This window comes from Cydia splendana, chromosome 2 (assembly GCF_910591565.1).
Source record: "Cydia splendana chromosome 2, ilCydSple1.2, whole genome shotgun sequence".
NCBI classification, from domain to species: domain Eukaryota; kingdom Metazoa; phylum Arthropoda; class Insecta; order Lepidoptera; family Tortricidae; genus Cydia; species Cydia splendana.
The window spans coordinates 5,592,144-5,609,586 of NC_085961.1; the positions used below are offsets into that span (position 1 = coordinate 5,592,144).

Genomic DNA, 17,443 nt, shown 5'->3' on the forward strand with positions numbered 1-17,443 from the left:
TCCCACAAAAAGTTAACCTCGAAACTGAGTCAACAAACAAAGGGTTGCAGGAGCTGGTTTTAAGCTTTTAACGTCTCATTTGTACTAGCCTACAAACCGTTTATTAAGAACATTTTCAAAAACTTTAGAATACTTCGATTATTTTAATATTTATTATTATTTCCGCCGTGCGAAATTACCTCTGTTTTATAGGGAATCATATTAGACTGGCAGCATTTTTCATTCTAGTCTATTTAAGCTATAAAATAAAACGCGTAAAGACAGTTTAAACGGTACGATTCAAGCTGCATAACCTGCAAATGAAATACATTAAAAACTATATCTGTCAACTGTCAATGTCAAATAAACTAACAAAACCATTCGTTTCATTCTGATTTCATTCATTCTATTCTGCCTCTGGAAGGCTGGAGATTTTTCCGCAAAACGCAAAATATTTGTAGTCATAACATAATACAGTATATGCCAAATACATGAATATAAGTTGTATGTGTTTATGTTTTGGTTAAAACTATTTCCCCTTACTCTGGTTTTTACACGACAAGCGTCTGTAAGTATACGATTACACAGTTATTTATTAATTTGCATAATTTTGTTTTATTCCGTTATTACTGTACTTTTATGAAGATTCTACAATTACGGTAAATGTTTCAGGGAAAGCCACCAACTATGGATATTCTAAGACAATTTCAGAACATTTCTTGGTACGTATTTTCTTTCTTATTCCCATCAAATTTTCTAGGGCGATAGTAATCATCGCATTTTGTGACGTTACTTTTTGAAGAGATAAGATCCAATTACTCATTTTCTTCGTCCAGTAAAGGAGGTAAATCCCCAGACTAAGACGTAAAAACAAACATTATAACGCACTCACATAATATATTTGATGCACCTACTTTAAAAACGTTGAAATTTCTTATAAAAGAACCAATACTACTGCAATAAACAAACTGTCACAACATTCGGATAGTTATGAAATATTTACCTACACAGTTATCACTTTTTAAAGATGTTCAGTTGTAGTAGTAGTAATAATAAACTCTTTATTGTTCAAAAAAAAGCAACATACAATTAGAAAAAGTTATGTATGTATGCAGGATGTAGTATGAATTCAATATATGCGATATAATCCATTTCAATAGTTTTATTTCATGAGTAACTATTGCGGTAACTGAAGACAGTATTAGGAAAAGCTATTTACAAAGGCAGAAGGTAGTTGTATATTTTATTTTTTGTCTATTTTTAGGTGTAAGCCAGACTGGTGTTTCCCGAGCATGAGCAAGGAGACCAATGAGCTGTTACGTCAATGCACAGATCTTCCCAAGCTGGAGTACTCAGATGATGTGGATGAAACTATCAAGAGGAGTAAAGCCTTTCCCATACCATTTCCTATTGAAACTGTCAGGTATGTTACATTGTATTAAATTCAGCTATTTTGATAGAGAACTTGATACAAGAAGAAGAAGGATTTAATGCACTGTTTGGAATTAGATACTGCTTAATTATTCCAAATGATGATGAATCTAGAAAAAGAAAAAAGTTACTCGATCAATACTACTAGAAGTAAAAAAAACCCTAATTTGTGTTTTTGCTAAGATTCAAAAACAAAATATTATATAACAGGAAATCATTTAACATTTGAAATAAGCTTCCTTCATACAATACAGACACAATAATAACACTGAAAAATGTTGTCTAAAACTTTAAACACAGCCTGCTGGCATATCAAAAGATGGACAGCAGAGGTTTTAGTACTAATAAGGATACTATAATATATGTCCATTCTAGCTTGGAATTCCAAAGAATGATACAATAGATATCCCTGGCTGTATTCTAGTGACATTTTGACAACCAGGGGTGTATTTACCCTAGGGCCATCCGGGCCATGGCCTGGGGCGCCGATCCGCCAGGGGCAAACCTGATGTTTTCCCATACAAAAAACGTGATTTTTTTAAAGTGAGTCCGACTCGCACTTGGCCGGTATTTTTCCTTGACTTCTGAGGCGCCGAAACTAATTGGCCCGGGGCACCAAATTTCAAAATACGCCCCTGTTGACAACAATTTGGCAAAATTATTCCACACCTTTTTTAATACAATGAAATTATGTATTACAGACTAGAAAAGTTGAAGGTGCGTCGCCATGTAGAAAAACTGAAGAGCAACATAGCCTCCACATATCCCCTCATTCACGAAAGGGTGCTGCTGTTGATGACTCATTTCCTCATTTACAAGAGGTAACTAATAAGGTTAAGGTTAAGGGTGAGGTTTAATAGTGTGTAATATTATGAAATACTAGCAACCCGCCCGGCTACACACGGGTTAACAAATTATACACCTAAACCTTCCTCAAGAAAAAATAGGTGAAAACTGCATGAAAATTCAGTAGTTTTTGAGTTTATCGTGAACAAACATACAAACACACTAACGCGGCGGGGGACTTTGTTTTATAAGGTGTAATGATAAGCTAGTTCCATTAGGCTTTGAAAACACATGTACCTAGTCATCTTAAGTTGGCAAATCCTGATTTTTGAGTGTAAAACGGCCAGCATAGTTAAACTGTGAACAAAAATGTTGCAACAATGATTCACTTTGAAGGCACTGACTCATTCAATGTGGGTTGACAATTAAATGATGAAATCCATCAAATAAGGTGTTGGAAATCCCCATAAGGAAAATCTGGCAGTAATTAGGTACTGAACCATAAATCTCTTTTTAATCGGGTTTATTCTCGAGATGTTTTCCTGTAGTAAAATTGATAACTTACCATTATGAATAAGTGTTATTGTGAAAACAAGTTTCAAGCCCACTGCATTATTTGTCATCTATTAAGAATGTTATTATTTATTAGTTACAACATTTTGTTCTGACATACTTACATATTGTTTCTCCTGACTAATGGGACACGTAACAACAAGAAATAGTAGATCCAACTAATAAATCCCGCGCTTCGAGGCGCTCGTAAAAGCTGTTGCGTGGCAAATAACTACCTCTTGGGTCACGACACGCTACGGACAACAAAACGAAGTTTTTTCATTGTTACTATAGATACATTATGCACCTATCTATATTCTATAGTAACAATGAAATACATAGAATATGCCTCGCGAAGAAATTGTCGCACAAAGCAGCTCAAGTCTTTCCTCGCCCGAGGCTAACGCAGGGGGGTGTCACTACACAGTTTAGGTACATTTGGCCGGCGGCCTCCCGGGCAGGGCAGGCGTATGGCAGTGGGCTGCCTCTCGACCGCACGATAGTCGTGTCACGTGGCGCTCGCGCAAAGAAAATTCACGGTTCGTGCGCGGTTATAAGTTTCAATTTTGTTGCAGGCGGCGAGTATAGGTATAATTTTATACCTAAATCTACTTTTGTGAGGGAGTGAATTTTCTGTACGGTAGTACTATTAGTTATTCTGTGGCTAACGCACGCGCGGCCACGATGCCTCGGGTGCGGCTGCACAGACCAAGCTGCCTCGCGCGGCAATTGCCTTGGGAGGCGGGTCGCTCTCGCACTGTATGAACCCGCCTTATCATTATAATCTGTTGCAGAGAATTCGGCTCCAGTATTGAGAAAGCGCTGTACAACAACATGACCGTACCAGATCTGATCGACAGGATACTCAAAAAGAGGGCCATCACGTTCATGGGACCGCATGACACGTATAAACTAATGTCAGGCGAGGAGGGGTGAGTTGCTAATTTGTAGTCTTGCAAGATACCTACCTTCAACCCTTGTCTTAAAGTTCAAATTCGATTGAGTACGATGTACAACCGCATTACCGCAGGTTAATTTTACAGTCACGAAGGCTGGGAGGCAGTGGGCACGCTACAACAGAAGCCGCCATTGGTCCTCGAGAACTGTTTGAGCTACGACGAGATGAAGATAGCTGCGTTTGTGTACGTGAGCGGTTATACGGAGTGCATCAATAATGGAAGTAGGAAGAATAAGGGGGTTATTAGTGAAGAGGATGCGGAAAGCGACGCTGTGATTATTGGTAAGTATTTTTTTTTCACTGCAGTGTAAAGAAAGAAATTTGAACCTTATGTACAGAAAGTAATATAAAATGTAACTGTTGTATAGAAGGTTCAAATTCATTTGAAGCTTTGATAAGATGAAGATAGCCTCGTTAAGATGAAGATAGTTTGTATATATGAGCTGGTATACGGAGTGTATACATCAATAATGAAAGTAGGAAGAATCAGAGGTTATTAGTGAAGAGGGAAGAGGATGTTGAGAGTGGTACTGTTATTATGGTAAACCTTTTTTGAATATACATAATAGGACTGAATATCCATAAAAAGTTATCATTTTGTAGGTGTCGAGAATTTATGGAAATTAAATTTCTTTATAATTTGGCCGAGTTCGAAACACCCTAATTTCGTAGAACAGTTTATTTTACTGTTTTATTTGTTAACAGGTATCGTGGGCCCTCGTTTCCAACGCCGGGGCCGAATGGACTACGAAGATATTCTAATAACTGAACAGCAAAACTGCTTAGAGAATGGGTTGGTTGATTTATTTTAGAGATGGTCCGAATATTCGGTAATTATTCTGTATTCGGCATATTGTTCAATGTTTGTATTCGGCCGAATAGTTCGGTTCGAACTGCCGAATATTTACCGAATATGAAATTATTTTTTAAGGGCGTCTGCTAGCTGGCGCATGTGCACTTCGCGGTCAGGCATGAGACGGTTCCGTCTCTTTTCTTAAACATTCCCAGCCGGTCCAGAGGGGAAAGGTCAACAACACGAGGAGTGCAGATCGCAGACCCGTATGATATGAACTTGTTTTCAGCGTTTTAGGCAGTTTTACCCAACCGAATATTTGTATTCGGCAAAGTCCATAATATTCGGCCCACCTCTAATTTATTTAAATGACAATTCATTATTTACCTAACTATACTTTCGTTTTATCGTTAATGCTAAGCCGATTGTAAGCTGTTTTCATTGCTTACCTAGCGGTCCCTGAAAACCTGCCTCGCCTGAGGCATCGTTGCCGTGCGTATATGTGCCTCGGGCGAGCCAAAGCTTCACAGACTAAGTTGCTTCGCGCGGCATTTTACTCGCGAGGCAGCTCGTTCTGCGTGGACCCGTCTCTTTGCCTACCTCTGAACTACATTGTGTTTGACTTCTTTACTTACATGTTGGCTTCTCAGGTACGGACTTCAATATCAGATCTTTACTTACATGTTGTCTTCTCAGGTACGGGGAAGAGGTAACGCCTACGACGTGCCTCAACGTTTTGAAGACGACTTATGTACGCAATAACCAGTCTGCAAGGCACATGTGGAGACAGATGTTTTCCGAGTTTTACCAGGTAAGGAGTTTTTATAGCTGACAGAAATTGACAGTGACAATATTGTAATTCGTAACTTTTACAAATTATAACGTTTATTATTGTTTTTTTTTTACCAGGTACACAGCTACACCCACGAAGAGCTAACCTCCTACGTAAATATCGAAGACAAACCGGAAGACAGACGCTACATAGACCGCTACGTGAAAGTCCATGATATGATATTCGACAACGAAGTGTACTACAAAAGGATCAGCGTTACTGCGGAGTGTGTGTTATATGAGGCTGAAGAGAGAGCGAGGGGTGCGGGGAGGGACGCGTTCGTTAATGTTATAGGGGCTGGTGAGTTGGGAAAATTGTAATGAACTCATTATACAACACTTTAGGGAACTGTAATGAACGTATTATTTATAGAACTATAGGGGTTGGCGAGTTCAATATTAGATATCATCGGTTGCATTCCCCACTCATCCTTTTTTTTTAGCCTATGTGTGTGTCCCACTTCTGGGCAAAGGCCTCCCCTCTCCCTTTCCAATGTTAGTGCTTGAAAATTGAGATCTAGGCTCTCCGAAAGATGTCTCGTTGTTGTTAAAAGAAATCTTTCTTTGTGTTCCAGGCCTAGGCGTATGGAAGGTGTCTGCCCATCAGCCCGACGTGTACATCCTGAGCTTCTTGGAGAGGATACGCTCGTTCTTAAAGAAGGACCTGTTGAACCACGTCACGGACGTCAATTTCGCGTACATCCAACCCAGCGCTAGTATTTTAGGTACATTTTGATTTGAAGTGTTCAGTTAGTCCGTAAAGAAGCTGCATCCAGATCCAGATTATATTCTTAACCGTTTGACTAGACATGATTGTGTCGTTCACATGTGAGTGATTAAAATGAACTATATCTTTTGATTGAACTCGCTCACTCTTCAACTCACTGATGATTTAACTCGCTAAGTCGCTCATCTAACTCAGTGTCCCTTGCGCGCTCTTTCCCACTCATGATTCGAATGAGCCGGCCGAGCGTGACGAGCGAGGAGCGAGTGAGACGATGCGAATAGGTTTCGGATCGGTTCGGAAGAATTCGGAGGGGGTCGGGAAAACGTGGCGGGATCGTATCGCGTGATTCGCCATGTTGGTCGCACTTATGGTTGTATCTGATTAATTAACATTTCCCTCTACTCACTCTTGAACAATATAGTCTACAGATCCACTGAGAGAGAGAGAGAGAGAGAGAGAGAGAGAGATTTACAGATAAACCTACTTGCATACCTACAAGGTTCACGATGACGCGCCGCGCACAATAGGCGTGGCACTGGCATTCAAAGGGTTAATGTTAATGCATATCAAATATTATGGATTATAGCAAAGAATTATTTTAATCAGTTAAAACATTGTTATATGAACAAACATTTAAGATTTCCCTGATTATGTTTTTTTTTTCAGCATTATTTACAGAGGAGGGGAGTACAGAGAAAAGAATATTCTTTGAAAGCAAAAGGCATCCTAAAGGTTTGTATCTTTACCTTGATATTATCAGGTATTTATTTAAATAACTATGACAAATAATTCTAACCACTTCTAATAATATGAGGACAGTGAGCATTATGGGGGCGGCGGTCTGAATCGAAAACTTAAACTTGACATTTAGTACGTTGCTTCTGGAAAAAAATATATCGAAAACTTGGCATAATTAATAGAAGACTTTTTTCAATTGGGATATGTACGTTATGGACCGAAATTATTTTTCATCAACCCTCCCCAACCCTCCCCCCTCTGCGTCACCCCCCCACACCCCCGCAAAGGGCCCGAAACGCGGTTTTTCTAAATTTTTAAGAAAACCGTTCAAGATATAGAAAAAGTGTGTAGGAACGAAGTGATCCTTAGCAAATTTGCTATTTATCTCTTATACACACTATAGTGCTATCACTTATAGTTTTTGTGAAATCTGTCACCATATATGCAACTTTTTTAGAATTTACGTATTTTTTCTTTTGTAAGATAACTTTTCTCAAAATATACTTACGATATCGCCAAAGTTTGTTTAATTTAAATAAATAGTTAATATGTTCTTTAAAATGGTGTATTATTTATTATTAAACTCCTTCATTTGACGATGCTATGCCATTTTGAAAATACATCGTCTTCAAACATTTTTAAGCTCACCGAACATCGTTACTATTAACCACTTGACTGTGAAACAGACCGCACGGTCGCGTTTTTATAGCTTGCCTCACATAGAAAGGTAGGTAGGTTATTTGTTGCCCACCATAACCCATACTAAATGTATGGTGGGGAACAAACAAAAAGTGAGACTGTGACAAGGACAAGCAATAGTACCGCTTTCTTGCTACTCCTACTGAAAGTTCTATGAGAGTATCTCGTTCGGTCATTTGGCCCCTCCCCCATTTCCTCTCTATTATTGTACCTCTATGTTGCCTCACCATGCCTGTCACGCTCTAACAAGTATGTAAGTGCGAATGGGACGCGCATAGTGATAGGCGATAAAATTGGAACCGTGCTGCGCCCGCTGACCGAATTTTATACAACACAAACGAGGGTGAACCCACGATTTTTGACCACCACACACATGAAAAGTTCATCATCTTCTTCGCGTTGTTCCCGGCATTTTGCCACGGCTCATGGGAGCCTGGGGTCCGCTGGCAACTAATCCCATGATTTGACGTAGACACTAGTTTTTACGAAAGCGACTGCCATCTGACCTTCCAACCCAGAGGGGAAACTAGGCCTTACTGGGATTAGTCCGGTTTCCTCACGATGTTTTCCTTCACCGAAAAGCGACAACTAACGCGAGGAAGAAGATGTGTGTGGTGATCAAAAATCGTGGGTTCACCCTCGGTTGTGCTGTACCTATAAATTTCGGTCAGGATCCGTTTCATATACAGACAAGTGGTTAATAACGATATTAGCTGACATTAAAAATATTTGAAGGCGATGTATTTTAAAAATGGCATAGCATCGTCAAATGAAGTAGTTTAATAATAAATAACATATAGTTACATACATATAATCACGCCTATTTCCCGGAGGAGTAGGCAGAGACCACGGATTTCCACTTGCTATGATCCTGACATACCTCTTTCGCATCCTTCACTTTCATTACATTCCTCATACACGCTCGCCGGTTTAGGGTGTTCTTGTCCTGGCCTTTCTTCAGGATTTCCCCGATCTGATCAGAGAAAATTTTAGTCACTACATCTACATTCAGTCCACACTTTTCCCTTATCACACTGTTCCTAATCCTATCTTGCAGTCTCACACCACACACACTTCTCAGCGCTCTCATTTCCACTGCATTCACTTGGCTCTGATGCCTCTTCTGCCATACCCAACTTTCGCTACCATACATAAGTGTAGGCACCAACACCCCTCTATGAACAGCCAACCGTGCTTTTTGCGACAGCTTCTGGCTGCTCATAAAAGCGTTAAGTGCCCCATTCACACGATTTCCGGCATTTACTCTCCTTTCAATGTCTTTATCATGCTTACCGTCCCACAAACACAAACTGTTTCAATAAATAATACCCATTTTAAATAACTATTTACTTAATAAAAAAAAACCGGTCAAGTGCGAGTTGAACTCGCGTTCTAAGGGTTCCGTACATAAGTCCGACTCACGCTTGACTGCACATTTCTAAAAGGTTTTCCTATCATCTATAGGTAAAGTACTATCATGTGTATTTTTTTCAAAATTTTAGGCCCAGTATTTTTAGAGATAAAGGGGGGGGGGGGAGGAATGGTCGGACAGACAGACAGACGCACGAGTGATCTTATAAGGGTTCCGTTTTTTTCCTTTTGAGGTACGGAGCCCTAAAAACGTGGATGATATCGTAAGTGTTATTTGAGAAAAGTCATTAGAAGAAAAATAACACTGAAAATGCCAAAAAATAGCATCTTCCGTGACGTATTGCGCAAAAATTATAAGCGATAGCAATATAGTGTGTATCAGAGATTAATAGAAAATTTAATAAGGATCACTTCGTTCCTACACTCTTTTTCTGTATCTTGAACGGTTTTCTTAAAAATTTAGAAAAACTGGGTTTTGGACCCTTTGCGGGTGTGTGGGGGGGTGACGCAGAGGGGGGAGGGGAGGGGAGGGTTGATGAAAAATAACTTCGGTCGTCAACGTACATATCCCAATTAAAAAAAGTCTTCTATTAATTATGCCGTAATTTTAGCTAATTTCACTTAACTAATTCACACTTCGCGCAATGTATCTTTGCTTCGCGCCAATAGATTAGATATGCCGCCGCCGCCGTCGAAAATTCTACGCCTTCGCCGCCGACGATGCGACGCCATCGGCGTGACCTTGTTAGATACTACTAATTTCAGAATCGGATAATAGATATTTTTATATAACATCCGCTCCCTATATAACCTTTATAAATATGCATTTTTTATACTTCTCCAGGTGGTATAAACGTGCAACTGGAAAACCGGGAGCCGTCAGCGAAGCTAACAGGCGAACACGAGGGCAAGCTGCTAGTCATGACGTATCCGTGGGATGGAAACGCGCACCCTGGCAACGAATTCTGGTAAGATATATATTTTTTAGTGATGTACCGACTATTGATTTGGCCGACTAGCCGACTAATCGGCGCTCGAATGGCCGATTAGTCGGCCGACTAGTCGGCTAGTCGGCCAGATCATTGGTTTCGTATAAGTTCAGGTGAAAAACAATAGTTTTGCTCCTTTGGTTGCGCTATTCATCATAATTTAGCTTGGCTAATAGGTGTTCTCTACAGGTTCAAAGACCTATCACAAGAATCCTCGTTTAATTTCTGTCTTTAGTTCTTTTATTTTGCAATCATGAGCAGACCGTCAGTACAGCTTGTAGGAGATATTTCCAAGGCTCTATTTCCCGTACGTAGTCGCCAGTTAAGAACCTATCCCCTGTGGTCAGCGCGTTTACGAGCAACGTGCCCTGACTGTCTCTAAATTTTGCAATAACATTAATAGAACAGTTGCTCATGGCTCCACCATTAAAAGAAAAACAAAAACTGAATAATAATAATAAAAAAATACTATCGAACTTGCACATGAAATTACCCGAGAATCAGTTGAGATCGACCTGTAGAAGAAAACACCATCCCACTAACATACGATAACGATCAAACGGTCAATTATATGAACAAAAGTGTTCGTATGCACCCTGAATAGGTATTTTAGTAAAATAAACATAAAACATATGGTAAATATTGATTGTTGATTTCTTTTTTTTTCTGTGTTTCTTTCACTAATAAAGTGCCGACTAATCGGCCATTTTTGCCGACTAGTCGCCGACTAATCGCCGACTACAAATGTGGCCGGATAGTCGGCTTTCCCGACTAGTCGGCGACTAGTCGGTACATCCCTAATTTTTTTCTATTTCCAATTCTTTTTTTTTCATTATTTTATTTATACCCGGGGATAAATTTAAATTTGAAATTGATCAACCCTCGAGAGAATATAACAACAACATCTAATGTTCTTTAAATAAGTCAAAAACAAGTCACAAATCATATACAGAAAATTGCAACTTACTAACAATCATTTTGTATAGATGTGTTTTAAGTGTATATTTAATTATTTAAGTACTGCGGAATGGAGTATCGAGACAAACCATTCTGGTTTAACGATGCTTTTGGATCAAAATGTTATGTAATTGTGATTTGTCTCTAATAAATAAAAAAATAATAAAAATAAAATTGTGAAGATAACCAAACTAAAAAGTTCTATTAAGATTGGGCGTCAAGCAACAAAATAACTTAAAACGATATTTGGTAAGACCGCTTAGTATGACTTGCGTTGCAACACACAAATCCATAAAACAATGTCAATCATGCCATAAAGAAAAAAATACATAGAGTGCTCACTCCATATGAGGCCATACATCAGTTTTAGTACAGTCAGCCAAGAAAGTGGTCTACCACTTTTCGACTCTATCATCTGATTCATAGAGTCGAAAAGTGGTAGACCACTTTCTTGGCTGACCGTACCAAAACGACTATTAACGACTATTATGTTTTCGTAGTCGACATCTAGCATTGAGTAGCGGAATTATCAGTACTGCTCCGGTCGTCTATGGTCATGCTAAGCGGTCAGCCAACTGAATAAAAGCTTGACCAGGCTGAACGATATATGACCAGACCAGACTACGAAGCCGATGGTCCTGGGTTCGAAACCCAGTAAGGGCATTTATTTGTGTGATGACACAGATATTTGTTCCTGAGTCATGGTTGTTTTCTTTGTAGGTATTTAAGTATTATATACACGGTGGCTAAAAAATAACTGCATTCCCGTTGCCAGGGAGGTTTTGGGATTATACTGAGCAACTTTTACTATGGGACCAACGCAAAAATCGCGAAAAAAAATGTATGAAACAGCTAAAATTTTTTCGCGATTTCGAGATTGATCCCATAGTAAAAGTTGCTCAGTATAATCCCAAAACCTCCCTGGCAACGGGAATGCAGTTATTTTTTACCCATCCTGTACATATTATTATCGTTGTCTGAGTACCCTAGTACCCACAACACAAGCCTTCTTGAGCTTACCGTGCAGTAAATTTGTGTTAAAAATGTCCTATAATATTTATTTATATTTAATAGGTTGGGTAGCTTATCAGGATCGGGCGACCCGGCAGCCGCGTGCTCCACGCAAGTGTCGGAGCTGCACAACGCGCACGTCAACCCGCGCGTGTCCGGGCACAAAACGCACGTCGCTTGCAGAGCGGGGGTTAAACCGATATCGGACTACTGTGACGCGCTGTCACACCTTTAAAGGTATTTTGTTTTTTTTTAGGAACAAAATATCTATAGGCTCCTAAGGGTGGTATTCCATCTGTCCAATAGCTTTGTCCAATGTGTATTTTGTCTTACATTTTGCTTAATGAGAGAGTGGGACGCAATGACATTGGACAAAGATATTGGGCAGATGGAATACCACCCTAAGACCCATACGGAGAAAAAAATGGCACATGAATTTGATATCGATAGTGTGGATATAGTGAATTAATTTTGTTTTGAAATTCAACGAAAAAAAAATTTCCGGCCGGTCCAGAGGGAAAGGTCAAAAACACGTGCGGAGATCACGGTCCTGTAAGAACTTATTGTAGCCCAACCGGATATTCGGTTCGGTATGATCTGAACCGAACATTCGGCCGAATATTCGTATTCGGCCATATATCCATATTCGGTCCATCTCTAATTATAATTGTTTAGTTATAAACTGTGTTATTGTGAGACCTTCCTAATCTGACTTACATATTTAAAAAAAAATGTTTTTTTACTGTCTGTACACTGGTATCAGTAAATCTGTATACAATGCGCTCTGTCACAAATACATGACAAACAAAGTTAGTGAGTAAATGTGATATGATTCGAATTCGATAGCACTAAATACACTTTAAATATTGCCACAGCTGTAACAAATGCTTTAGGTCATTAAATCTTGCCCAGAATTTTACTCTTCCACAAAAGTTTTTGGTACACTAAATTTTTAATAATTATATTTTAGTAAAATGTGTTTGTATATGGCTGTGAAAATTCTGAAGAAAAAGCAAAGAAAGTTGAAAAATTGTCTCAAAAGGTAATTTATGTTTTCAAGGAATATGTCTTGTTTATACTCCGTTTTTTTGGCATTAGAAAAAGAGTAAACAATCTTGATGTGTCTTTTTATTGAAAAACGATATTTAAAAAAAAAATCTATTACTTATGAATCCAAAAGAATGTACTTAAATGATCATATAGGTATGCTATAAAATTGTTACATATTATCCACAGGTGTTTTTCAATAAAAAGACGCGAGATCGCCTAAACTTCTTTCTAATGCTAAAAAAAAAACAATAAAAAAGTTTTTTATCTTTACACGTTTTATGGAAAGGCCCTGTCTTTCCATAAAACGTGTAAAGATAAAGGGCACACAAGTGAAAAGTTGATTGGCGTCTATCGTTTTTATAATGCTTGTATTATAAAATGTAAATAAAATTTGTATGTACGTTGTTTAACTGTAGCATTACTAGTACTGTAACTATGTATGTAATTGAAAACTGTGTTGTATTGTATCCTTATTTTTATATTGTGAATTGAACAAGGGAAATTTTGTTTATTCTTATAAATTTAGGCAGTATTGGCAAAGTATTCTCTACACTATAAATAGACGGAATTGGCTGATGTTGGAACCCTTTCGTGGTATTAAAAGTAGCTGGCTTTTAAATATTATGTATTAAGTAGCCGTACCATGAGTTGACTCTTGACTGCGACTGCGTAAACTCGTTCGCAGTCCATCTTGCTCGCACTGATAGATCGGTGCGATAGACTTTCAAGAAAAGAGCGAACGTCCGTTATTCGCGTAAATACGTGACAAGCAAGTATTTTCACAAGTTGAAAAATACTATTCTCTCTCTTTATTACAATGTATCAGAAAGTGACAGCGATGGAAGACGGTTACTACTTATGCTTTATGAAATCGACAATACTAGACTGGTAGAATAGTGCCTGTCCTATGTTTATTAGTGGGGGGTTTTACAATCATCTATCTATGATTGTATTTATATATTATTAATTATTATCCGTGTTAATGTATAGGAACACACCAAGTATTTGTTTTTTAGGGTTCCGTACCCAAAGGGTAAAACGGGACCCTATTACTAAGACTTCGCTGTCCGTCCGTCCGTCCGTCCGTCCGTCCGTCTGTCTGTCACCAGGCTGTATCTCACGAACCGTGATAGCTAGACAGTTGAAATTTTCACAGATGATGTATTTCTGTTGCCGCTATAACAACAAATACTAAAAACAGAATAAAATAAAGATTTAAATGGGGCTCCCATACAACAAACGTGATTTTTGACCAAAGTTAAGCAACGTCGGGAGTGGTCAGTACTTGGATGGGTGACCGTTTTTTTTTGCTTTTCTTTTCGTTTTTTTTTTGCATTATGGTACTGAACCCTTCGTGCGCGAGTCCGACTCGCACTTGCCCGGTTTTTGTATTCTTAATGTATTAAGGATTATACTTATTTCAGAAAAATGCACATTTCAACCTGCTGAATTATTTAACCTGTTAAATCTTTTTTTTTTCTTGACACTTATCAACCAGGTAAAAAGGTCTCGAGAAGTACAGGTCGATTCACAAGAGCTGGCACGAATGGAATATGAATGAGTGAATGAAAATATCTATGTGTGTCCTCACATTAACCAATAAAATGGTGGCTCTGACTGTACAGGTCTAGTGCATAATTATTTTCCATCATATTTTCACGGAAACGTACGAACGTGTCTTGCTATTTCAGTCGGTACAAAAAGTACTGAGGTTGACTCAAGTAGCATGGCAAATACGAACGTTTCCGAAAAATGGAAAACAATTATGCACTACATCTGTATAATATCTATACAGTCGTTTATACTCATACAATGAAAGTTTCATTCATTCATTCCATTCGTGCCAGCTTTGTGAATCAACCTGTACAGTGTTAGCCAGTGCCACCTACCGTGCTCAGTTGTAAATCTATCCCTACCCTTCTCAGACTTCATATAACAGTAACCTAATATAATGTCAAATTTGTATGAAATCATTTATGTTTAAATTATACTTCTTATTGATCAAATTAAATTTACATTCGGGATTGTAAAATCGTTCCTGTACATGTATACTAAATATATTGTATATTTAATTAGTTACATTATATACATTGTATATTGTATTGCATATAAACAAGGAATATTTGCATAAGTAGGTTGTTTATCTGACTTATTATAGCATACTAATTATACATGCTTTTCCGGCTATTGATAATTTTTAAGGTGTTTTTAAGAAACTCCAAAAATGGACTCTAATATGATGGAATTATGGGTGACTTTCGGAATTAGCCAACTTTTGGAGTAGTCGGAATTAGCCGAAAACACTTTAATTGATACATTATTGTTTGTTAAGTTTATGATGATAATATGTTACATAATTAGTTGAGTCCCTTGTATTTGTGCACCTACTGTCAACTTCCTCAACATTGCCTACCATGCCCAACATTGCCTGGCTTAAAAAAACGGTAAATGTTCGCAAAACAGCATTACTAATAATTATTACAACAATGAGTCGAAATGACAAAGACAACTGGTTTGTAAACAATCACAGTTTTATTCAGCCAGGTAATGTTGGGCTTGGTGGGCAATTTTGAGGAAATTTACAGTACTGAACTGATATAAAATAAATTACTCACTCACCTTGCCTATACTTAGACCAGTAACGCGTTTTAAGTTTTTGAACTAAGTATAACTATTGTTGAGGCTCCATAATGCGTTGCTCGCATTTAGGTAATATAAGCTACCTAATAGTTTTTTCAGAAAAAATACTGCGTACCTACTGTATCGATACAGGCCGCGTAGCCAACATGCCAATCGATTACGCTACGTAACGATCGAAATGCAACTGTCGCTGTCGCACTAATATGGAAGAGTGATAGAGAGACACAAAGCGTTTCGTTGTCGAAGCGATAGCGATTGTAACCTTGGCTAGGCCGGCTGAGCCGACAAGTCTGGCAAGGGCCTTAGTGCGTATGTGTATGTATGAACGAGTACAGGTTGATTCACGAAAGCTGGCACGAATGGAATTAACGAAACTTTCATTGTATGACACCTGTATTGGTATACAATACAGTCAAAGCCACTATTTTATTGGTTAATACACACATAGATATTTTCATTCACTCATTCATTTTATTCGTGCCAGCTCTAGTGAATCGACCTGTAATTAATGGCATTATGACACAAAATTAATGTAATTAAATTTATGAACAATGTAGTACGTAATTTAAGTAACTTTCCTATACTATAGTAATGTCCTTGATATGATATTGTTATGTTTAATTTGGTAAGAAATATATTCAACCGTTTTGTATTACTTTGGCGTTTTATTTTTTTAAAGTGGAACCGATCTTACTGGTCTATAGCCCCCTCCAGACTATGCGCGTGAATCGCGGGCGAAGCCGCGAACGCGAGTGTGGAGTCGATTTCGCTGTCTGCGAAAATCTACTCCACACTCGCATTCGCGGCTTCGCGCCGCGATTCGCGCACGAGTGTGGAGGAGGCTTATTATCAATAAGCTGAGACGTTACGACTGGGCTATATAATAGAATGAAAGCAAGTCGATTGGACTTGAGCGTCTGGAGCTCAAAACTTGGAAGTTGTATGCGAATTTAGATGCCTCTAAAGCCCCCTCCAGACTATGCGCGTGAATCGCGGGCGAAGCCGCGAACGCAAGTGTGGAGTCGATTTTCGCAGACAGCGAAATCGACTCCACACTCGCGTTCGCGGCTTCGCCCGCGATTCACGCGCATAGTCTGGAGGGGGCTTTACGCATCTCATCTGTGACAAAATCACGACAAAATTAACGCAGTAGGTAGCTAAAAGTGAATAAGTTCCGGCGAAATAGAAAACGGCGAATAAGTTAAATTAGGTACATAGGTACCTGGGGTTCTACCGCGATAAACGAAATTCGCAAATTGCGGATCTTTCTTTTTTACTCCAATGAAGGCGAAGTTAGAGTAACAGAGAAAGATCCCCGAAATTTGCAAACTTCGATTTTCGCGGTTATCTGTACCGATCTACGAAACGACGACGACCGACGAAAGCTGGGGCACATCTATTAGTATCATGAATCTAGTATTTTAACTGGATAAGGCATGATGGGTGGGGGAAATGAGCAAACGGGATAGTCTTATGTATCTTTCAGTAGGAGTAGCAGCGAAAGCGCTATTATTGTTTGTCCTTGTCGCAGTCTCACATTTTTTTTTATTCCCCACCATAAATTAGTATGGGTTATGGTGGGCAACAAATAAATTCGACCAATCATAGTGTCGCATTGCCTATGTTCTGTCCCTCACGCCTTGATTGGTATACAGTCAGAGCAGCCATTTTATTGGTTAATGTCATAAACTCATAGATATTTTCATTCACTCAGTCGTGCCAGCTCTTGTGAATTCACTCAGAACCTCAACCCTAAGGCTCCGTTCGCACGGCAGCTTTTTCAACGCGCGTTAAAAAAGCGTTTGAATGACACAAATGGATAACCACGTATGTATTCACTATTCACACGACAGCAGTGGCGCTTTTTATCAAACGTTGGATTTTCGACTTTAAGCCTTGGTCGTTAAATCGAATTTAGAGTGCAGACAGAT

The 17,443-nt window shown here is 38.8% G+C and overlaps 1 protein-coding gene and 1 long non-coding RNA gene across 2 annotated transcripts in view; both read left to right on the forward strand.

Moving 5' to 3' along the window:
• LOC134802929 (uncharacterized) overlaps nucleotides 1-16,167 on the forward strand; it is a 205,425-nt gene extending 189,258 nt beyond the window's left edge. Inside the window, exon 2 of the long non-coding RNA XR_010145907.1 lies at nucleotides 15,794-16,167. This is a non-coding gene — a long non-coding RNA (uncharacterized LOC134802929). The remainder of the gene's footprint in view (nucleotides 1-15,793) is intronic.
• On the forward strand, nucleotides 369-12,155 carry LOC134802460 (uncharacterized). The gene is made up of 13 exons (XM_063775143.1): nucleotides 369-547; nucleotides 652-701; nucleotides 1,244-1,402; nucleotides 2,112-2,231; nucleotides 3,543-3,680; nucleotides 3,792-3,988; nucleotides 4,412-4,499; nucleotides 5,196-5,310; nucleotides 5,409-5,631; nucleotides 5,906-6,055; nucleotides 6,724-6,789; nucleotides 9,710-9,833; nucleotides 11,886-12,155. Exons 1-13 carry the CDS (start codon nucleotides 494-496, stop codon nucleotides 12,055-12,057), a joined length of 1,656 nt encoding a protein of 551 aa, XP_063631213.1. The 5' UTR covers nucleotides 369-493; the 3' UTR covers nucleotides 12,058-12,155.
• Nucleotides 16,168-17,443: the final 1,276 nt, after the last annotated feature.